Source organism: Geotrypetes seraphini, chromosome 5, assembly GCF_902459505.1.
Source record: "Geotrypetes seraphini chromosome 5, aGeoSer1.1, whole genome shotgun sequence".
Taxonomy (NCBI): domain Eukaryota; kingdom Metazoa; phylum Chordata; class Amphibia; order Gymnophiona; family Dermophiidae; genus Geotrypetes; species Geotrypetes seraphini.
The window spans coordinates 120,584,516-120,609,008 of record NC_047088.1 but is presented as its reverse complement, the minus strand read 5'-3'; the positions used below and the strand labels follow the sequence as shown (position 1 = coordinate 120,609,008).

Below are 24,493 nucleotides of genomic sequence, written 5' to 3'. Positions count from 1 at the left end.
AACTTGCTGAAGCAATTTCTGGTGTCTGCAGGCCATGAGGAAGATCCTCTCTGTCCTGGTGTCGAAGAGTACACCTAGGTACTCAATCCTCTGTGAGGGGGTCAAGATACACTTGTCCATGCTGATCACCCATTCCAAGGACTGAAATAGCTGTACCATCTTGGAAGTAGCTAAGATGCTGTCCTGATACGAGATGGCACAAATCAGACAATTGTCCAGGTACGGGTGCACTCTGATGCCCTGGCATCGCAGAAAAACCACTACCACTACCTTGGAAAATGTTCTTGGTGCCATTGCAAGGACAAATAGCATTTAAAATGCTGACTTAACACTGCAAAGTGCAGGAACTGCTGATGTGGATCCTAATGGGACTATACATGTGCACCTTCTTCAGATCCAGAGCAGCAACACCTTGAGTTGAAACATCCAGGAACAACTCCCCTGCTTCCACTGAAGCTATGACAGACTATAGCGTCTCCATGCGAAAGTGTGAGATGTGGAGACATTGATTGAGGCCTTTCAGGTCTAAGACATTACATTACATTAAGACTAGGTGCAATGTATCTTCCATTTTGGGTACTATAGCGTACCTGCCTCAACCTTGTTCCTCTGGAGCCATAGGCATGATGGCCTAGAGCTCCAACACGGAACTGAGAGTCGATCGAATCTGAGCTGCTTTGACCCTAGTGTGACAGGGCGACTAAGAAAAGAGGAACAACCAGGTGGGCAAATTCCAATTTGTAACCATTTTGCAGAATATCTAGGACCCACTGGTCCTTAGTAATGGCGGTCCACTCCTTTAGAAATCCTTGAAACAGACATCCTATCGGTAGAGAGGAGACGACTGGCATGGCATCACTGTTAAAGCCCTGGCAGTCACGGCTGCCTTTCCTGTCTGTGAGGCGGACTTCCTGTCCCCAACAAAAGGCCTGATGCAACTGGATGCAAGATCTTTGTCCAAACTAATGCCAGCCTGGCCTATAATGGAAACTGTCCCAAAACCTGGGATTTGCTGCCCCAAACATACGTCCAGAGGACTTAAGTCTATCTTCTGGCGGTCTCTGTGGTTTAGTCTCACTCATTCTTTAACAAGATTACTCAGTCTTCACTGAACAGCCACTGGTCTTTGAATGGCAAGTTAACCAACTAGTTTTGGTTCCTTAACCAAAGTTGCCATTGGATTGCTACTGCCAAGGACATGCTTTTAGCCATGTCACACACCACATTTGCTAGGAAAGCCAACCTGGACTCCAGATGTGTGGATTTGTCCTGGGCACTGGATTGCTGACAGCACTGGAGACAGGCCTGGGCTACAAAGGAGCTGTAAACCAAAGCACCATAGCAGCCACTTCAAAAGTCTGTTTCAACACTGCTTCCAATCTCCTATCCTGGATGTTTGAACACAATTCCCTCCCCTCCCCCCCCCCCATACCGGAAGGCTGCTGTTACCAAAGATTCCACTTTAGGAAGCTGCAACTTGTCTTTCTCTTTGTACATCAGCAGATACAGGCAAGACACTGCTCTACCTACTTTCAGCCCTGGCACTGGAGTGACCCTTTCTGCTGAAATGAGGTTCTAAATCCATAGGGGAAAGCCTTTGAGGGATCCTTAATGCCCCTTATCAAAGAAGCAGTACAGTACCCTAATACCACATGTTTAGGCTTCTCAACAGACAGAACTGCAATAGCCTCAGTAATGAAAGCCCCAAGTTCTTCTTTATGAAACAACCGGAGGACCTTCGGGATATCTCTGAAGGTAGCTCTCCTTCCAGAGTTTCACTCAAAGAGCAGTCCAAGGCCTCCTCGAACCACGGCAAATAGTAGCTCAGCACTTCATCTCCTTCTTCCTGAATTTCCCCTTGAAGCTGCTTGGGAAGTGGAGGAACAGGGAAAGGAGTTGACAGCTAACTTTGCTAATCCTGCTTCTGCAATTAGGATTCATACCCTTAAGGTCTGACTGGCACCCAATTTCAGATTTGGATAAGAACCTTTTGAGTGAGAGAGTATAATAGGTGTCATTCTGGATGAGTGGGACGTACAAACTTAGTCCCAGAAATCTAGGATGGGACCACTGCGCTGGCTCATAACACTGAGGACCAAAGGCAGAGTCCACATCCACTCTGTAAAATTTGGCAAATGTATGTAGGGTGGACCAAGTTGCCACCCTACAAAATCTCCTTGGGGAAGACTGTCCTAGCTTCAGTCCAAAGCCACACTTCTAGTTAGCTCGTATAGCTTGGCTGAGACCCTACAAAACTACGTTAAGATCCCAAGAAGGGAATGGAGATTTTATTAGGTGCCTGATAGTCACATTTCTAAAGGGAGCACTGTGTATGTCTGGATGAGACGCCAGCGTAGATCTGCTGTTTTGAGCCCTAAAACAAGAGAGTCCCGCTACTTGGACTCTAAGGATGTCACCATACGTCCATTGTCAAAGCCGACCTGGAGGAAGGCTAACACCACAGAGACCAGAGCAGAGAAGGGATCCTCCTTTTTCTGGATGCACCAGCCTTAGCATAGGCAGAGACCATTCTCAGCTTCTTAGACCTGAGCAGAGTAGCAATAATTACCTCTGAGTACCCCTTATGCACTAATGCCTCATGCTCAAGAGCCATGCCATAAGAGCAAAATGATCCAGCTACTCTATGATCACTGGACTCTGAGAAAAAAGGTCTGGTTGCACATGCAGCCTGAGACTCTGACCGGTCCGAAGATACACTAGATCTGCATACCACAGTCTGCATGGCCAGTCTGGAGCCACAAGAATGACCTTTCCCTGATAGCTTGTGATCTTGTGAGGATATGTCCTATCATGGGCTATGAAGGGAACACATACAAAAGGTCACTCTGCGGCCATGGCTGGACCAGATCGTACAGACCTGCACTTCCGAGCTCAAACCTTTGACTGAAATATCTGTCCACCTTCTTGTTTTGTGCTGTTGTTATGAGGTCAAACGTCAGGTGATCACAGCAACATACAATGGTGTGGAAGGCTGACTTAGACAGCATCTACTCGCCCGGATTCAAGGTCTCTGCTGAGGAAATCGTCTGTGGACATTGCCCTCTCCCACAACGTGTGTTGCTAGGAGCACCAAAAGATGAAATTCTGCCCATTTGAATAGCAGCATTGTCTGAGAAGACTTGGACCACCTGACCTTCCAAAGTCTTCTGCACCATCTGTAAAGCCAGCTGAATAGCTCCAAGTTCAAGCATGTTGATCAACCACTTTCTCTCGGCAGTCAACCAATGACCCTGAACCGGCCGATGGTTGCAATGAGCTCCCTATCTGAAGAGACTGGCCTCTGTCATCACAATTACCCAGGAAGCTATGAGTAGGGGTATGCCCTTGTTAATGGCTTAAGGCAAAGCCACCAGTCCATCTGAGACCAACACGATAGCAACATCTTTTAAAGAGGACACAAGTTAGCTTTCGCCCAGGGAACCACATCTATTGTGGCCTCCATGGAACCTTGCACTTGGAAATAGTGCCACACTGACATAAGAACATAAGAATTGCCGCTGCTGGGTCAGACCAGTGGTCTATCGTGCCCAGCAGTCCACTCACACGGCAGCCCCCACGTCAAAGACCAGCGCCCTAACTGAGACTAGCCCTACCAGTGCACTTCTTGTTCAGCAGAAACCTGCCCAACCCTGTCTTGAATCCCTGGAGGGTGCTCTCCCCTATGACAGACTCTGGAAGAGCGTTCCAGTTTTCCACCACTCTCTGGGTGAAGAAAAACTTCCTTACGTTTGTCCGGAATCTATCCCCTTTCAACTTTAGAGAATGCCCTCTCGTTCTCCCTACCTTGGAGAGGATGAACAACCTGTCCTTATCTACTAAGTCTATCCCCTTCAGTACCTTGAATGTTTCGATCATGTCCCCTCTGTTCGAGGGAGAAGAGGCCCAGTTTCTCCAATCTTTCTTTGTACGGCAACTCCTCCAACCCCTTAACCATCTTGGTTGCTCTTCTCTGGACCCTCTCGAGTAGTACCATGTCCTTCTTCATGTACGCTACGCTGACCAGTGCTGTATGCAGTACTCCAGGTGAGGGCGCACCATGGCCCGGTACAGCGGTAGGATAACCTTCTCCAATCTGTTCGTGATCCCCTTCTTTATCATTCCTAGCATTCTGTTTGCCCTTTTTGCTGCCGCCGCACATTGTACAGACATCTTCATTGACTTGTCGACCAGAACTCCCAGGTCCCTTTCCTGTGAGGTCTCTCCAAGTACTGCCCCAGACATCCTGTATTCATGCATGAGATTTTTGTTACCAACATGCATCACTTTACACTTATCCACATTGAACCTCATCTGCCATGTCGATGCCCATTCTTCGAGCCTGATTATGTCACATTGCAGATCTTCACAGTCCCCTGTGTCTTCACTACTCTGAATAACTTCGTATCATCTGCAAATTTAATCACCTCACTCGTTGTACCTATGTCCAGATCGTTTATAAAGATGTTGAAGAGCACTGGTCCAAGCACCAAGCCCTGCGGCACCCCACTGGTGAAGCTCTTCCAGTCCGAGTACTGTCCATTTACCCCCACCCTCTGTTTCCTATCCGCCAGCCAGTTTTTAATCCACATGAGCATTTCACTCTCGATTCCATGGCTCGCAAACTTCTGAAGTAGTCGTTCATGCGGAACCTTGTCGAACGCCTTCTGAAAATCCAGATATACAATGTCGAATGGGTCACCCTTGTCTATCTGCCTGTTTACTCTCTCAAAGAAATGCAGCAAGTTCGTCAAGCAGATCATCCTTTGCTGAAGCCGTGCTGACGGGTCCTCATCAGATTGTGTCCGTCGAGGTGATCAATGATGCGGTCTTTTATCAGCGCCTCTACCATCTTTCCCGGTACTGAGGTCAGACTCACCGGTCTGTAGTTTCTGGATCTCCCTTCAAACCTTTTTTGAAGATCGGTGTAACATTCGCCACCTTCCAGTCTTCTGAAATCTTTCCCGATTTTATTGATAGATTGGCTATTAGTTGAAGCAGTTCAGCTATAGTCCCTTTCAATTTTTTTTGACCCTCGGATGGATGCCATCCGGTTCTGGGGATTTATTACTCTTAAGCCTATCAATCTGCCTACATACTTGTTCTAGACTGACCAGGGTTGGTTTGGCTAGCAAGCTTATTATTTGAGAGCAAAGCTTCTGTCTGCATGTCTATGCAAGGTAGGCATGGCCATTTACCATGTTGAACAAGGCACCCAGATATTCTAGGGACTGGGTCAGAGTCAACTGGCTGTTTAGAAAATTTACTATCCAACCCAGGCTCTCCAGAACTTGGATCACCTGAAACACCACCTGCTCTCTTTTGGCAAAAGATCCTGATCAGCCAGTCATCCAGTAATAGATGAACTTGTAAGCCCATTTTTGGCAAGTGGGCAGCCACTACCACCATCACCTTGGTGAAAGTGTGAGGGGCAGTCACTAGGCCAAAGGGAAGGGCCAAAAACTGGTAATGGTTTTCCACAACATGAAGCCTCAGGAACATGGAATATGAAAATAGGCCTCTGTCAGATTCAGAGAGGTCAGGAATTCCCCCAGAGCCACCACAACTATGACAGAACAAATTGTCTCCATGTGAAAGCGCAGAACCTCGAGTGCTGCATTGATGTAACACCTAGAATGGATTCCTGCACATTCTTCAGGCCTAGAGAGTAAAGGGCTAAGCTGGCCACTCCTGCCTCCTCTTCATGTGGTGCACAACACATAGTGCAAGGACATTCTTCAGGCACACATCCAGCACAAACCTAGAATGAATTAGCATCAAAAGAGCCTGAGAACTCCATCCCTGCCAGTGCTGAGGCAAAATGAGGCGACTTGAAGCTTCAAGAGAACTTTGAAAAAATATTTTTGGAAAATCCAAGACAGCCGCGGTGGCAGTGTTTTGGCGCAAGAAATGCCTCAAAAATTGTAAAATAAAACTAAAATCTAGCAAATTTTAGATGAGGGGGGAATATTGGGGAACATATAGCAACCTTCAAAAACACCATTTGCAGCCCCCCCCCTCCCGATTTTCCTAATATGCTGTTAACAGCCTTACTCTGTGTGACCTATACTGGCAATGTGCTGCAACCTACCTTAGCTCCAAAGTGAATCTGGGAGAAGAAAACACTGCCTCAGATGTCCTTCCAGCGCTGAATCTTAGGGCTGCCAGTCTGACCGATGTCTGACTGAGCCTCCAATTCCCTCAGCCCCCTATGGATGGATGCCTAACAGCCTGTACTCAAACACCTAGTAGCAATGCTACCAGAGGACAGCCCCAAGCTTCAAAAAGGCTGGCTGGCTAAGCAATCAGTACAGACCTGTCTGCTTCTCCTCCACACAGGCAGAGCTGGATCAAAATATGAAGAAAACTAGTCTTTAAGCCCATTACATTAACGAGTTCTAGAATAGATGTGTGTGTCTGTCTTTCTTTCTCTCTCTCTCCTTGGCCACTGTGTGTCTTTTATTCTGTCTCTCTCTTTCCTCGGCTGTTCACCACCACCCCTTGCCTGCTCCCCCTGTCCAGCAGCAGCCCTTCTTCCTTCCTTTTACCTCCCCCCCTGTCCAGTAGTACCCCTTCTCCTTTCCCTGCTCTCCTTGTCCAGGCATCAGGGCTTTTGCTAGGCCAGCCCACCTTGCATTATTGAAGTGGGCCAGCCTAGCAGATGCCCCGTGGTTGCAAGATGAAACCGCAGCTGCTACGTTTGCTGGTCCGGGGGTGAGAAGAGGCGTCCTGGCAGCACAGGAAGTCAGCTGGCATCGGAGATCAGGGTAGAAGGCAGGCCATGCGCATGTGTGGCACGGAAGCACACATCACGGAGGCAGGGATCACGGCATTGTAAGTGCGCATTTGTGCTTAGGGTTTTATTATAGAGGATATATGAAACAACAGACCAAAAACAAACAAATAAGCAGATCAGAAACACTTCAAGCTCGTGGAAAAAATTGTAGGGGGCAGCAGAGCCCTCTGTGAAGTAGGAGGGAGTCAGAAAACAATCCAGAGTGGATTCTTTCTGCAAAGCTCAAGAGCACTAGGATATATAACCCACTCATCCAAAATGACATACCTATTACACTAGAACAGTTATTGGAAACAGTCAGCTGACCAGACAAGATGGCCACCCTTCACACTGATTCCTGAGTTTCTGCTAGCAACTGAGACTTCTGGGCTATGGGAATCACCTGCAGACATGCTGCTGTTTTGGCCAAGTGAATTGCGCGGCACATTTGCTCCCTCCTATGGTACTCCTTGATTGCTGTTGCAACACTTACCCAATGACGGTTGTTAGGCTCCACAGTAGAACACTGCTTAGCAATCTCTGCTAGTGCTGCCATAAACCGCCTACTGCACTCCACTAATGATGTCCACAGCACCCTATTCCCCAAGCTGGTCTGAGCAAAAAGGAGGATTTACACCCACAGTCTTCACTCCGCAAGCCACCTCCCGGGAAGAAGCCCCTAAGGGAACCCCTAGCACTTAGTGACCGACTGGGAGCTAAGCCCAGTTACAGTTAAACAAAACTGCTTCTTGTTCTTTGGATTCTTTCCTTTAATTATTGAGGCTCCAAGCACAATGATAGCAGAGAGAGGGAGAAGAAAAGTACTGCACATGCAGGAATCAGGGATCTGGCCGCATCAGGTATGACCCTGGAATCACTAATGATCCTCCCACAGCTCAATTGGAAGCCAGTTAACCAATTGGACAAGGATTGCCCAAACTTGCAGAGCTAGAAGCTGATAGCTATGACCATTCACTTGCTGGAGACAGAAGACAAGAATCTGAGCCGAGACAAGAATCTGAATAGATATAGAGGGTTCAGTTCAGGGCTTTCTATCGCTATCTGCTGATCAATGGACACAACTATCCCACAAGTTCTGGAATAGTGTGAAGCTGCGCTATGGAAAAATTGTTTTATGGGGGGGCAGAGCATATTCCCAAGAAATAAATGACATACAACAATTGAGCTAAGTCCTCACCTTTAAGTCACACTTAAAGGTGACTTAAAGGTGAGGACTTTTGGCAGCAGTTAGGATGTGTTAACTAAATCTCTAAATCTGCATGTTTACTACAAAACTTTCTTGGAGAGCACTGATGAACAACTATCTTCAAGACATTGTCTGACTCACTAAAGTATATTTACCTACATGTCTCTCTTTTTCTAATGTTACATTTTCTTTAGATCAAAAACCATTCAGTGAATCCAAGTAAAGAGTTTTTAGATTACTTCATTTATTTAAGGAACAAAGTTATACAATACCAAATAAGCAATTTAACTGCTCCCTAAAACTTAACTGCATCCAAACAAATCCTGTAATTTGATATCAGTCTAATTTAACTGCTCCCTAAACTTAACTGCATCCAAACAAATCCTGTAATTTGATATCAGTCTTTCACATCGCTATTGAGAAATCTTAGCCCATTATTCTTTGCAGAACTGCTTTAATACAGATACATTTTGTTCTATTTCTATCATTTAAATTTCTCCAGAATTCTTTTGTTCAATGGTTCCTCCTTCTGCATCTATTCTTTTCTCTCCTCTCTTCTACCTTCCAAAGTACTTAGTTCAATACAGACTTGTTAGAATGTTTATTTTCTTATTTTTCCTCTATCTCCACTTCTCATTTCTTTATTACTCTCTAGGTACTTTAGTTAGATTGTGAGCCTTCGGGACAGTAAGGGAATTTCTAAGTACCTTTCTTATTTATAATTTTAATGTATATTTTCTGTAAACCGCTTAGAACTTAACGGATGTAGCGGTATATAAGAAATAAATTACATTACATTACATTTGTAGATTTGGGAGCATGTGATTTCAACTCCCCCTACAGCATTTCGTACTGGGTTCAAGTGAGTACTTTGATTAGGCCATTCCAAAACTTTAATTTTGTTTTTCCTCACCAATTCAGATGTAGACTTGCTTTTGTGTTCCGGATTGTGCATAACCTATTTATACTTCCGCTTCAGTTCATGGACAGATTAACTGCACATTATCTTTAAGAATTTTCTGATATAGTGCAGAATTCATGGTTCTTTTTGTGTTCTCCCTTTCCTTTTTTGCCTTTGATAAATTTTGTAATCATTCCATACATTCTAACCCTTTTGTATTTCGTTAGTCATGTTGTGTCTTCCCTCCCCTGATTTTATTATAAACCAGTTAGACTAAACTTCTGTTTATATATCAAATAAGCTGAACTTGAACCATCACACAAAAACCATCTGTAGAATGCAAACACAGTGTTCTCCCCAGGGCCTTTCAACCGGGCTCTACGCCCGGCTAATTTAGATGACCGCCCGGCTGTCATCTATCCCAAATTCTGCTGCTGCTGCCGCCACCGCTCAACATAAAAAAACAAACAAAACTAAAAAAAAAACCTCTCACTGGCTTGGAGATGCGAAGTCAGTGATTTTGTGCGTGCCGACTTCCCTTCTCTTCCCTCCGAAACCGAGTTATGTCCGGGGGGGGGAAGAGAAGGGAAGCTGGCATGCACACCTTAGAGCCCCAAAGCATGAGTTCGCTAGGGGCTAAGGCAGCTGCCTGTGAAATAAATACAAATCACTGCCGATTTATAAGCACGGGACCACACATCAGAAGCCGATCTGAAGGGCAGTCCTCAGGTTGCCTCCAGTTTTGCTCGGGAGGGTTACTGAGCTATTTTGCTGTTTCTTTAACCAGGCTCTGTCCTCCGATAGGGTATGTTTCCCTGTCTCCAGAAAGCAGAATAATCCTGCTGAATTGAGTGTAAACAACACCTCCCACAAAGCTGCCGATAATGCCTCTGCTCAGATCGTGTGGCTGTAGTGAGTCTGGGACGACTCTGGGAGAAAAAAAGGTGTCAAGTTCCCTTCAGTTTTGGCAAGCAGGGTGATCAAGACCACGTGGGGGGTTTCTGCCTCGGGAAAGTTTAGTTTTTGTTCTGGATTTTTACTCGGTTTATAACGTCATTTTTTTTCTTGAGAGGGAGCTGAATCCAAGTTGTGCCTCTGCCACTTGAATTTCCTGGCAAAGGAAGGGGGTCAGTTGCTCTGATCTTTCCTAAGTCACAGCACATGCCCATCGACCCCCAAAGGAGGCAGCACGGCAAGTCATTATTAATCAGTTGTATGCATCTATGGGTAGCAAAGAGTTTTCTCACTGGGTTCCAGTGCTGTTTGCTATTTGAACTGCAGTGCTTAAGGTGTGCAGCTCAGAAGAGAGGTGGGGTTTTTTTGTGTGTAAAAAAAAAAAAAAAAAAAAAATTCTATCCCTTACAATACAGGGAAAAATCTTGGCAAATCATCAGATGAGAGCTGCTACTTGAAGCTCCTACGATGGTATGATTTTGAAGTGCAGGGATTTTCATGCTGTGCATTGTGCACAGATGTTGGTATGAGTTAATGATCGCGCAAATGGGGCTATGTATACGGCTGCTGTTTCCAACTCCTGCAAGAAGGTAGAGTTGTAGTTCTATGACAGAAAGATGATTAAAGCAGAAATGACAAGAGGTAGAAAATTTTTATTTGTATTGTAACTGTACTGATTAAAGTTTATAAATATGAAATGGAAATAAGGCAATCTTTTGGGACTAAACCCCTTTCCCTCAGGTCAGGACAGGACACCATAAAGCACAGTTACTTACCTTAACAGGTGTTATCCAGGGACAGCAGGCAGCTATTCTCACATATGGGCGACGTCATCGACGGAGCCCGGATGAGGACGCCTCACAAGCAGACTTGCTTGAAGAAACTTGAAGTTTCGAGTTGCCCGCACCGCGCATGCGCGAGTGCCTTCCCGCCCAGCACAGAGCGCATCTCCTCAGTTCAGATAGCTAGCAGAGAAGCCAACCAGTGGAGGTGGGTGGGTTGTGAGAATAACTGCCTCCTGTCCCTGGATAACACCTGTTACGGTAAGTAACTGTGCTTAATCCCAGGACAAGCAGGCAGGTATTCTCACATATGGGTGACCTCCAAGCTATCATAAGAATTAGTCTAGAATACCGCTAATACCAGACAAAACACATCAGTATTGTTAGCCCAACGAACTTGAAAGGCTATGGCCTCAGTGAATCACAAACTGAGGATAATCCGCGTAGTACTACAGCTCCTGCTCCAATCATTGGCCGGTATATATATTTTTTTATAGTTTTTTCTCAAGCATTTCAATAAAGCTGAACCCTTCACCCCGGACTTCAAAAACCTTTTAAGGGATACTGTGTATATGTAATAGCCAGGATTTGAAAAAAGTAGACCAGAAAGACTTATCTTGTTGCTGACTTGTCTTTAAAAATAGATTCGGTCACTAGTGTCTGTTTGCAAACATAAGAACATAAGAATTGCCGCTGCTGGGTCAGACGATGCTGTGAGCAGCTGAAGCGAAAGCAAAAGAAAGGGCATCATCATGCATGAAACAATTTGTTCCTGCTCAGAGTCTCCAATCAAGGGAATCTTGATAGAAATTGTGTGAACAGATAGAAACTCTGGTGGAGGGGCTACCGATGTCAATAGCTCAGACTGGCACCGAGAGTCTATGTCGTCACAGGCAGGAGTTGGGTCGGCACCAGCATCTGAAAATGCTCACCCAATTTCTCCCTAAGCAAGTTGTATATTTTTTGCGTTAGGGTAAGCACCAGTACCGCTGGCTGTTCAAACTAGACAGGTACCGAGAGATTTGGGGTCAACATGGATACAGTAAAAAACAAAAAAACAACCCAAAAAGCACAGTTACTTACCGTACAGGTGTTATCCAGGGACAGCAGGCAGATATTCTTAACGCATGGGTGACGTCACCGACGGAGCCCCGGTACGGACCTTTTTAACTAGAAAGTTCTAGTTGGCCGCACCGCGCATGCGCGAGTGCCTTCCCGCCCGACGGAGGAGTGCATGGTCCCCAGTTAAGATAAGCCAGCTAAAAAGCCAACCCGGGGAGGAGGGTGGGACGTAAGAATATCTGCCTGCTGTCCCTGGATAACACCTGTTACGGTAAGTAACTGTGCTTTATCCCAGGACAAGCAGGCAGCATATTCTTAACGCATGGTTGACCTCCAAGCTAACAGAGAGGGAGGAGGGATGGTTGGCCATTAGGAAAATAAATTTTGTAACACAGATTGGCCGAAGTGTCCATCCCGTCTGGAGAAGGCATCCAGACAGTAGAGAGTAGTGAACGTGTGAACTGAGGACCAAGTGGCAGCCTTGCAGATTTCCTCGATGGGCGTGGAACGGAGGAAAGCCACAGAAGCAGCCATAGCTCTGACCCTGTGGGCCGTGACAGCACCTTCCAGTGAGAGACCGGCCCGAGCATAACAGGACGCAATCCAGGCAGCAAGCCAGTTGGAAAGCGTCCGTTTAGAAACAGGACGACCTAGACGGTTAGGATCGAAGGTCAGAAAGAGCTGAGGAGACGAGCGGTGAGCCCTGGTACGGTCAAGGTAGTATGCAAGGGCACGCTTACAATCCAGCGTGTGCAACGCCTGTTCCCCAGGATGAGAATGGGGTTTAGGGAAAAAGACAGGCAACACAATGGACTGGTTGAGGTGAAAAGCCGAGACCACCTTGGGGAGGAATTTAGGATGGGTACGCAGAACCACCTTGTCATGGTGAAAAACAGTGAACAGTGGATCGGCGACCAGTGCATGCAGCTCGCTAACCCTCCTGGCAGAGGTGATGGCAATGAGGAAAAGCACCTTCCATGTTAGAAGTTTGAGTGAAGTTCTGGCAAGAGGCTCAAAAGGAGGTTTCATGAGGGCTGATAAAACCACATTCAGGTCCCAGACGACAGGAGGAGGCTTCAGAGGTGGTTTGACATTGAAGAGGCCTCTCATGAACCGGGAAACCAGAGGATGAGCCGTGAGAGGTTTTCCGAGGATAGGCTCATGAAACGCAGTGATGGCACTGAGGTGGACTCTGATTGAGGTAGACTTGAGGCCAGCATCGGACAGAGAGAGCAAATAGTCCAGTATAGTTTCCACCGCCAATGAGGTGGGATCGTGATGATGCAGGAGACACCAAGAGGAAAACCGGGTCCACTTCTGATGGTAACATTGGAGAGTGGCCGGTTTCCTGGAGGCATCCAAAATGCGACGGACAGGCTGAGACAGATTCTCTGGAGAGGTCAGCCCGAGAGAAACCAAGCTGTCAGGTGGAGCGAGGACAGATTGGGATGTAGTAGAGACTGATGCTGCTGTGTAAGTAGAGTAGGAAACACAGGAAGAGGAATGGGCTCCCTGGAGCTAAGCTGAAGCAGGAGGGAGAACCAGTGTTGGCGAGGCCACCGAGGAGCGATGAGAATCATGGTGGCCCTGTCCCTGCGGAGTTTGTATAACGTCCGCAACATCAGAGGGAGTGGAGGAAAGGCATAGAGGAACCGATCCGTCCAGTCGAGCAGGAATGCATCCGGGGCCAGACGGTGAGGAGAGAAGAGTCTGGAACAGAACTGGGGCAGCTGATGGTTGTGAGGAGCTGCAAAGAGGTCCACCTGTGGAGTGCCCCAGCGAACAAAGATGGAGCGGAGTGTTGGGGGGTCCAGAGTCCACTCGTGAGGTTGAAGGATGCGGCCAGGGAGTTCTGTTCGCCCTGGATGTAGACAGCCTTGAGGAAGAGACTGTGGTCCGTGGCCCAGGTCCAGATGCGGAGAGCCTCCTGACAGAGGAGGCGAGATCCGGTGCCGCCTTGCTTGTTTATGTAGTACATGGCGACTTGATTGTCTGTGCACAGGAGAAGAACCTGAGGGCAGAGAAGGTGCTGGAAGGCCTTGAGAGCATAGAACATGGCTCTGAGTTCCAGGAAATTGATGTGATGTTGATGCTCCTGAGGGGTCCAGAGTCCCTGGGTGCGTAGATCTCCCAGGTGAGCTCCCCACGCATAGGGGGAGGCATCCGTGGTTATGATCATGGAGTGAGGGGGTAGATGAAAGAGTAGACCCCTGGAAAGATTGGAGGAGTTCAACCACCATTATTAAAGAGATTGCTGAAGAGACGATGTCACCGAGATGGGATGAGAAAGAGGATCCGTGGTCTGTGACCATTGGTTGGCTAGAGTCCACTGAGGTGTCCTGAGGTGGAGTCGCGCCAGAGGAAGTACATGGACTGTCGAGGCCATGTGGCCCAAGAGGACCATCATCTGTCGAGCTGGGATGGTTTGATGAAGGAGCACCTGACGACAGAGGTGGAGCAGGGTCCGGTGTCGGTCGAAGGGGAGAAACGCCCTCATCAGAGTGGTGTCGAGAACTGCTCCGATGAACTGAAGTCGCTGTGTGGGAAGCAGATGCGACTTGGGGTAGTTGATCTCGAACCCCAAGAGATGGAGGAAAGAGATGGTGTGATGAGTGGCTTGCAGCACAAGTGGAGACATAGTTGCTTTCACCAACCAATCGTCCAAGTAGGGGAACACCTGGAGGTTGTGAGACCTGAGGAAGGCCGCTACCACAATAAGGCACTTGGTGAACAACCTGGGCGATGATGCGAGGCCAAAAGGTAGTACCTTGTACTGATAGTGGCGGTGCTGAATCTGAAAGCGGAGGTAGCCACGTGAATTCAGATTGATAGGGATGTGAGTGTAGGCCTCTTTGAGGTCCAGGGAACATAGCCAGTCGTGTTGAGAGAGAAGAGGGTAAAGCGTGGCCAGGGAGAGCATTCTGAACTTCTCTTTGACCAGACACTTGTTGAGGTCCCTGAGATCGAGGATGGGGCGGAGGTCTCCTGTCTTCTTGGGAACCAGGAAGTAGCGGGAGTAGAATCCCTGACCCCTTTGGTCCGGAGGCACCTCTTCGATGGCATTGAGAAAAAGGAGGGATTGGACCTCCCTCAGGAGGAGGGGGGTTTAGGAGGAGTGAGAAGCAGACTCTACGGGAGGATTGTCTGGTGGAAGAGTCTGGAAGTTGAGAGAGTAGCCATGGCGAATGATGTTGAGGACCCATTGGTCTGATGTGATGACCTCCCAACGGCTGAGGAAGAATTGGAGGCGTCCTCCGATAGGCTGAGGAAGAGGCAATGATGTTGGGAGACTGGCTATGCCCTGGAGAAAAGAGTCAAAAGGGCTGAGATGATTTTGACGGAGGTAGAGGCTTGGCAGGTTGGTGAGACTGAGAGCGAGCCTGAGTTTGATGTTGTTGCCGAGGTCGGCGTGGCTGCTGTTGAGGCGGGTTGAGAGGTCTGGCCGAGAACCTGCGCTGGTAGGAAGACTGCTGTCTGTAGGTGCGAGCAGGTGGAGTCTTCTTTTTAGGTTTAATCAGAGTGTCCCACCTGGTCTCATGTGCTGAGAGTTTCTGGGTTGTTGAGTCCAGGGACTCTCCGAAGAGTTCATCACCCAGACAAGGTGCGTTAGCCAGGCGGTCCTGGTGGTTAATGTCTAGGTCAGAGACTCTCAGCCATGGCAAACGGCGCATGGCCACCGCCATGGCAGATGCGCGAGAGGTCAGCTCAAATGAGTCGTAGATGGAGCGAACCATGAATTTCCTGAGTTGGAGGAGGCTGGAAATATGTTGCTGGAAAAGAGGGACCTTATGTTCAGGAAGATATTTCTGTAAGGAGGAGAGCTGTTGCACCAGATGCTTCATGTAGAAGGAGAAGTGGAAGGTGTAGTTGTTGGCTCTATTGGCTAACATGGCATTTTGGAAACGGCGCTTACCAAATTTATCCATAGTTTTTCCCTCTCTGCCAGGAGGGGTGGAGGCATATACAATGGAACCCTGAGATTTTTTCAAAGTAGATTCCACCAGGAGGGACTCGTGGGGTAATTGAGGTTTGTCAAACCCTGGGTTTGGAATAACCCGGTACAAGCTATCCAATTTACGAGGGGCTCCAGGAACCGTGAGGGGAGCTTCCCAGTTTTTATAGAAAGTTTCCCGTAAGATGTCTTGGACGGGCAACTTCAGAAATTCTTTGGGAGGTTGCTCAAAGTCTAGGGCATCGAGGAAAGCCTGAGACTTTTTAGAGTCGGATTCTAAGGGAATGGAAAGAGCTGCTGACATCTCCCTAAGGAATTTGGAGAAAGAGTATTGCTCTGGTTTTGAGACGGTGTTGGTCATGGAGGGTTCTTCATCGGTTGATGAAGCGTCCTCCTCGGTACCGTGAGGGGAGTCTTCCCACAAATCTGGGTCCCTAACGTCGGGATGCGTATGTTTGGACATCGGTGTGGAGGGCTCGGCATGGCGGGTCTTTGAAAGAGATTTGCCTGAGCGCACCGAGGCGGTACCGGGTGAGGAAGACCGATGTCGTTCCTGGGACCGGACAGGGTCGGCAGCATCACGGGTATGTACTGTAGGCGTTTCTGCCAAGAGCACCGGCATGGAAGTATTAATCGGTACCGAGGGGGTCGACACCGATGGGACAGTGTGAGGCTCAGACCGGTCCTGTACCAGAAGGTGCGGTGCCAGCAACGCCAACAACAGTTGTTGGAGCTGTTGTTGCAGCTGCTCCTGTAACTGTGTTTGGAGTATGGCCGCGATGCGGTCGTCCAAGGGAGGCACCGGTACCGCTTTTTTCTTCTTCGGTACCATAGGTGCCGCTCTACGCTCCGGCGATGAGGAGGCCGATGATGAGGCACTCACCGAGATCGGAGCGGAGCATTTGCGGGGCCGGTGCGGTGCCGGGAGGGCCGGTGTCGCAACCGTGGCAGGAGGGCGCTCAAGGGACGTGGGAGGCATCTTAGCCGGCTTACCTGGGCCCAACGACCCCGAGGAAGGGTCCGGTGGTGTCGATGTCGTCGGTGCCGACTTTTGTGGTGCCGTCGACGTCACAGCCGGTTCCATGGCAGATCCGGTACCAAAACAAAATATTTTGCTGGATCTGCCGATTTTTCAAAGTACGCTTTTTAAGCATAGCACAGCGGGTGCAGGTGTCAGCCCGATGCTCTGGACCCAAGCACTGGAGGCACCAATTGTGTGGGTCGGTGAGGGAGATCGGGCGTGCACACCGCTGGCACTTCTTAAAACCCGGTTGAGGGGGCATGAAGGGAAACACAGCCTCCGCAAAATTGAATCCGAAGGCCTGTATGGTGGCAACAGGCCCCGCCGGGGCCGGCCTGAAAAAATAAGGAAAACTCGACGATTTTTTTTTTTTTGAAAACAAAAATAAGGGAATCCGATAAGAAAAATAGGAAACAAGTGAGAAAATACGCGAGCGGGAAGGCAAAAATTAGTTTTTCAACGGCCGTTGAAAACACATGCGTCTTCTTCGCTCCACGGAAACGAAGAAACTGGGGACCACGCACTCCTCCGTCGGGCGGGAAGGCACTCGCGCATGTGCGGTGCAGCCAACTAGAACTTTCTAGTTAAAAAGGTACGTACTGGGGCTCCGTCGGTGACGTCACCCATGCGTTAAGAATATGCTGCCTGCTTGTCCTGGGATAAAAATGAGGTCGGGACCGGGTGGTTATGAAACTTCATCAAAATCAGTACGGTAAAGCTGAGTCCCAATTGTGAAGGAGAAAACACTAGTACTGTTCATCGGTACCGGATGAAGTCGATGTCGAGCCCCAGATCGGAACCAGTCACTCATGTGACTGCATCAAAGGTAGAATGAGTTGAACTTCAAGTTGAGTTCTAGCTTTTGAGACTGAAGGAAAAACACACCGATACCGTTTGCTTTTTGCCGGTACCATCATTGTCGAGCTCCGGTGTCATGATGACCAATGACGAGGCACTTCACAAGAGCAGGGAACGTGTATGGGACATATGCAAACACCGGTACCATTGGGATTGGGTGCTTACAGGACCATTTCAAGGTCCGCATGACTTGACTCAATGCTAGTTTGACCTGAGCCCCAATGGAAGAAGTGCTTATTCACTGACTTAAACAGCACGAAGTGACACCGGACGCAGGCGGTACTGCTGGTGTCGATAAATGCGGTGTTGCCAAGATCGGTGTCTGAGTCGATAGCAACATGAAGCAGTCTTTGTTGAAAAATTTGACGTCGCTGAATTCTTCAACGTCGAAACTTTAGCTCCACACATCTGGTGCGGGGAAGTAAAAAAAAAAAACAAAACCCCAAAAACCAGTGTCAGGATGAAAAAGTCCGTTGATAAAGAAAAGATAAAGATCCTGTTCTAGTTCTTTTTTCCTAATAGTTTTTTTTAACAATAAAATGGAAGATGGTATAGTGGCTTCAAAAGAACGAAAGAAGCCGGAACATGGCTTCTCTTGAAGAAACTCAGTCAACCTCGTGACATGGAAATAACAGCTGAGGAAAAGGTCTGAGGCTGAAGTGAACAAGTAGGCCCCACCAAGTCAAACTGGAAGACGAGCTAAATTTAAGAGAGATTTCTTTAAAAAAAAAAAAAAAAACCCCAGAAACACTAAGGGGTCCTTTTATAAAGGCACAGTAGCGGTTTAACGCACGGAATACCGCGCGTTAAACTGCCTGCCACGCTAGTACCCAACGCCTCCATTAGGATTTTAGGCTGCTGCGGGGGTTAGCGCGTGATGAAATGTCCGATGCGCTAACCCCAGTAGCTCACCTTGATAAAAAAGGAGCCTTAAAGAAAAAAAGGGGAAAAAACTGACTAAAAGTCAGAAAGCCGCGAGAGAGGGAAGGCAAGCCAAGTTTAACAATCGTTAAACCACGTCTTCTTAGCTCTGCGAAAACGAAAAAACTGCGTCTGGCGGGAAGGCACTCACGCATGCACGGTATGGGCTATCGCAAGCTTTCTAAAATCTTAAAGTGGTGATGCACTTTTAAAGTGGTCCGTACTGAGGCTCCGTCAGTGACGTCACCCATGTGCGAGAATATGCCACCTGCTTGTCCTTGGATAATACTCCTCTTCCTATCAAGTTGCAAACTGCTTGGTTTCTGATGAATCTTTGAGCAATATGGATGTAGTTCTTTTGATTTAATACTGAAGATCTGGATAATGTGATCTTATGGCTTTTTTCTATGATCTTATGTCAGGGAGAACTACCACAGAAAGGCTGTATATCAAACCCATGACACTTTACCATTATTTCAATACTGAAATGTATCATGAAAACTGTATAAGCTCCTCACCTGTATGAAGATCTGCTGCTGTAATACTCACGATCATCATAACCTCCTCTATCATATCCACGATCATAGTAATCCCTTCTGCGAGAACCACCACTAAAAAAAAGATAAGCTTTTAAAGATTTTACATAACAGAATAAATAGTTGAATGCATACAACTATTCTTATACTAGCTAAGGTAGTAAGGATGCTGTGTTAAACCACTTCATTTATTATTTCCTTTAAAATACAAGAAAACTAATTTGTCTAGTTTGACAGCAGCTCAAGGATAGGCTCTGCGGTGGTTTCCAAATATCTGATCTTCCTGCAGCAGCTGATATCTGTTCCTCAGGGCGATGTGTGGAGTCGATGTAGAGCTGCCATGTATGTGAGAAAAAGAGACAGAGTTAGGTCCTCTGCGTTTTCCTGTGGAGGAAGTCACCAGCTGCCAGGAGTCAGCATCTCCAGCTACTTCCTGCATTCCTGAGACAAACCACCGGAATGCAGGAAGTGGCTGGAGATGCTGACTCCTGGCAGCTGGTGACTTCCTCCACAGGAAAACGCAGAGGACCTAACTCTGTCTCTTTTTCTCACATACAGGGCAGCTCTACATCGACTCCACACATCGCCCTGAGGAACAGATATCAGCTGCTGCAGGAAGATCATGAGAACGAGGTACAAGATGTTGTTCAGCAGACAGTTCCAGCTCCGGAATCTACAGTACGGCCTACCCCTTAGAAGCGCAGAGTGGTGGTCATCGGGGATTCGCTGCTGAGGGGCACCGAGGGACCAATTTGCAGATCAGACCTACAATCAAGAGAGGTCTGCTGTTTGCCAGGGGCCAGGATCCGGGATGTAACCGCTTGCCTTGACAGACTCATCAAGCCCCGAGACCACTTCCCCATGATTCTAATCCACGTCGGAACCAATGACACCACCAGGAGCACTCCGGACAGCATACCTGATGACTTCAGGGCCCTGGGGGAGAAGCTGAGGAGGATGGATGCGCAGGTGGTCTTCTCCTCGATTCTCCCAGTGAGGGGCAAGGGCAGAGCCAGAGAGGATCGAATACAGAGGGCGAACGACTGGCTGCGAGGATGGTGCAAGGAGATGAACTTCGGGTTCCTGCACCATGGTGAAGCTTTGCAAGGACTACAGGGACACGACGGGCTACACCTAACCAGAAGAGGGAAGAATGTCCTTGGACACCGTCTAGCCCGCCTAATCCACAGGGCTTTAAACTCGGTAAGTCGGGGGAGGGTACAGGCACAAACAACATACCTGGCGAAAGTACACACACTTTTGAGTCGGGGGTAGGTTCACATCATAATTATGGGTCACATTGTAATTCCGGGTCTAGGGGGAATACACATTGTAATTCTGGGTATATGGGGAGTACACACTGTAGTTCTGAGTCTAGGGGGAGCATAAATAACGCAAATAACGCTAAAGATGTTCAAGTAGCTCAAACAGAAATATCCCCACTGAGACGTAACAAAAATACAACATGGAGGGCTATGTACGTCAACGCACACAGTTTGGGGAACAAGATCCTGGAATTGAAAACAGAAATAAGGAATGCCGACCTGGATGTGGTGGCGATATCTGAGACCTGTCTCACAGACTCCCACGGGTGGGACATGGCCATACCAGGTTACAACTTGCTTCGTTGGGACAGGGAGGGCAGAATGGGAGGAGGTGTAGCATTATATACTAAAGAAGACATTAAGGTCACAAGAATCTCAGATATCCAGTACACTGGGGAATCCCTTTGGGTTAATTTGGCCAGAGGGAAGGACAAATGCTTGTATCTTGGCGTGATTTACAGACCCCCAAGACAACAGGATGACCTGGATATGGAAATAATCGGAGATATAGAAAATATCACCTTGCGTGGGGACACGGTATTGTTAGGTGACTTTAACATGCCTGATGTGGATTGGGATACACTTACCTCTGCTTCCAGCAGCAGTAGGAGGCTATTAAACTCTATGAAGGGAGCTGGTCTCAAGCAACTGGTGTTGGACCCTATGAGGGATCAGGCAATACTGGACCTATTACTTACCAATGGGGAAAGTGTAACAGAGGTCTCGGTGGGGGACACATTGGCCTCCAGCGACCACAACATGGTATGGTTCGATCTTAGGAAAGGTTTCACTAAATCCACCACACTAACCAAGGTCCTCAAATTCAAAGACACAAACTTCCTAGACATGGGTTCCTTTGTTCACCAGGTGCTTCAAAGGCAAACAGAAACCGATAGCGTGGAAGAAATGTGGTCGACTTTGAAAGCCACCATACAGGAAGCAACAAACCGCTATGTTAAATTAGTAAGCAAACGGCGAAGGAACAACAAGCCGCAGTGGTTTACTGCGGAGATCTCAGACCTCATCAAGGAGAAGAAAAAAGCATTCATCTCTTACAAACAATCGGGGAAACAGGACTCTAGAGCAGACAAATCAAAAGCCGTCAAAACAGCAATTAGGGAGGCTAAATTCCACATGGAGGAGTCTCTAGCAAAGAACATTCGGAAGGGAGATAAATCCTTCTTCAGGTATATCAGTGACAGAAGTAGGAACTCAGGCGGGATCGTATGTCTTAGGAAACCAGACGGAGACTATGTGGAAAAGGATTCGGAAAAAGCCCAACTATTAAATGAATACTTCTGCTCAGTCTTCACCCGAGAAGCGCCAGGGCTAGGCCCTCAGCTACTGACAAGGGCCGACTCAGTTGACCCATTTAGTAACTTCGAGTTTACGCCCAGCAGTGTCTATGGTGAGCTGTCAAAGCTCAAGGTTAACAAGGCAATGGGGCCTGACAACCTACACCCCAGGGTGCTTAGGGAGTTGAGTGATGTCTTGGCAGAGCCACTGTCAGCACTCTTCAACCTCTCCCTTAGTACAGGCAGCGTCCCATTGGACTGGAGGATGGCCAACGTCATTCCACTCCACAAAAAAGGCTCAAAGACGGAGACAGCAAACTACAGACCAGCGAGTCTAACATCGATAGTGAATAAACTAATGGAAACTCTAATCAAACACCAGTTGGATAAGATCCTGGATGAGGAGAATCTACGGGATCCCCGTCAACATGGATTTACTAGGGGAAGATCATGCCAATCCAACCTTATCAGCTTCTTTGACTGGGTGACGGGGAAGCTGGATATTAGGGAGTCCCTGGAAATAGTGTACCTGGACTTTAGCAAAGCATTCGATAGCGTACCACACCGCAGGTTGCTGGGCAAAATGAGTTCTATAGGATTAGGAGACATATTGACGAAATGGGTTGGGAACTGGCTTGGAGGTAGGCTTCAAAGCGTAGTGGTGAATGGCACCCCCTCCGAAATGACGGAGGTGATCAGTGGAGTGCCACAGGGCTCTGTCTTGGGCCCGATCCTATTCAACATCTTTATAAGGGATTTGACAGAAGGGCTTCGAGGGAAAATAACTTTATTCGCCGATGACACCAAACTAAGTAATGTAGTGGGCAAATGCACAACAGATGAAGATTTGACACCCGACAACATGATACACGACCTACTCCTACTGGAGTGCTGGTCTAGGACCTGGCAGCTCAGCTTCAATGCCAAAAAATGCAAAGTTATGCACCTGGGCAGCCAAAATCCATGCAAGATCTATACCCTTAATGGCGAGATCCTAGCAAGAACGGTAGCAGAACGAGACTTGGGGGTGATCGTCGGTGAGGACATGAAGGCTGCCAATCAAGTGGAGCAAGCTTCATTCAAGGCAAGACAAATCATAGGTTGCATACGCAGGGGTTTCATCAGCCGCAAGCCGGAAGTCATTATGCCATTGTACAGATCCATGGTGAGACCCCACCTGGAATACTGTGTGCAATTCTGGAGGCCGCATTATCGCAAGGATGTGCTGAGACTGGAGTCGGTTCAGAGAATGGCCACCCGGATGGTCTCGGGACTCAAGGATCTCCCGTACGAGGAACGGCTACACAAATTGCGGCTGTACTCGCTCGAGGAGCGCAGGGAGAGGGGGGACATGATCGAGACGTTCAAGTATCTCACGGGCCGCATCGAGACTGAGGAAGATATCTTCTTTTTCAGGGGTCCCGCGACAACAAGAGGGCATCCGTGGAAAATCAGAGGCGGAAAACTACGAGTGACACCAGGAAATTCTTTTTCACTGAAAGGGTGGTTGATCGCTGGAATAGTCTTCCATTGCAGGTGATTGAGGCTAGTAGCGTGCCTGATTTTAAAGCCAAATGGGATCGACACATGGGATCTATTCATAGGGCAAAGGGAGGGGAGGGACAGTAGGGTGGGCAGACTTGATGGGCCGTGGCCCTTATCTGCCGTCTATTTCTATGTTTCTATATTTGCATAAATCTGTATATTTTAAAAATATAGTTCTTTTTAGAACTATTTTCTGACATGTTATTTTTTTTGTTCCCCCCCCCCCCTCCCCCCATTTCCATTCTTGAGGTCCACTTTATCTCAAAGAGGAGTGAGTAATCATGAATCAAGACGACTGTGGGGAAGGGGATACCAGATATGAAAACTGCACAATGTTATGCTTTCCCTCACCAAACATATTTCTTTTATCCTTGCCTCCCCCACTCGCATCATCTTAAACAATTAGGGCAGTAGCACCGGAATGGAACGATATTGTGTTTCATTGAGGGATGTTTCAAAGCGACCAAGATGAAATCGTCCTCTCCAAGATAGTCACAACAAACAGTGATTAATCATGCATAAGCTTCTCCTCTTCTCTGCTCCTCCCTCAACTGGTTCTCTTTTTTACTGTCCCCCCTCCACCAGTGCCTTTCCTCCTTTCTGCACCCCACCCCCACCACATACCTCTTGAAAAGTTCACTAGCACATCTTCCACCCCCTGCTCAGCCAGCCTTGGCTCCCTTCTGACGTCACTTCCTAGTCGCGGGACACAGATATGATGGGAAGATGAGGCTGGCACGAGTACGGGATGGAAGATGCTTAAGAGGTATGCGGGCTGGGGGTGGAGTGGATGGGCTCCTACCTCAGGAAGGTGGGGGAGTGTAGGGAGGACACTCATTTTGGAGGGTGTCAGAGCATTGGTGGGGGGTTGGGGCCTGCTCCTACTTTGAGGGGCATAGCCCCCCAAGAGATCAGATGCATGGGGGATATGGGAGAGTGCTTTTATTTGGGGGGCTACTACTTTGGAGGGGGCATAGCCTCCCCTCCCTCCCCCATGATTCATCATGGCCGATTCTGTGTTGAATTAGCTGTGATGAATCGTCCTAGACCTGTAGCACTGTAGGCTGTCCTTTGCTATCCAGAATGCTGTACGTCAAACAGGGCCTGGAAGAGCAATTTGTCTCAAAGCACCATGATCCTGCTAGTTTCAAACAGATTGACATTAGCTGGAAAGAAAATATATCAAGACTGTGATGGTTCCACCACTGCAAATGACTTGGAATTAATTTTGTGACCCTTCCTATGGAATTTTGAGAGTTAAGGGATTCTACTATCACAACAGAATAATATCAGCTGCTTATATGACACGTCTCATTTCAATGTTGCATTTCTCTCAGTTTCCAGTGCAAGTAGAAAGCCAAA

At 47.9% G+C, this 24,493-nt stretch overlaps 1 protein-coding gene across 3 annotated transcripts in view; it reads right to left on the bottom strand.

The window, feature by feature from the left end:
* Positions 1–24,493, bottom strand: part of TRA2B (transformer 2 beta homolog) — a 360,067-nt gene that overhangs the window by 50,330 nt on the left and 285,244 nt on the right. For all 3 annotated transcript variants that reach the window (XM_033947301.1, XM_033947302.1, XM_033947303.1), the window contains one exon: positions 18,949–19,041. In XM_033947301.1, the coding sequence (XP_033803192.1) occupies positions 18,949–19,041 (93 nt within the window). The remainder of the gene's footprint in view (positions 1–18,948; positions 19,042–24,493) is intronic.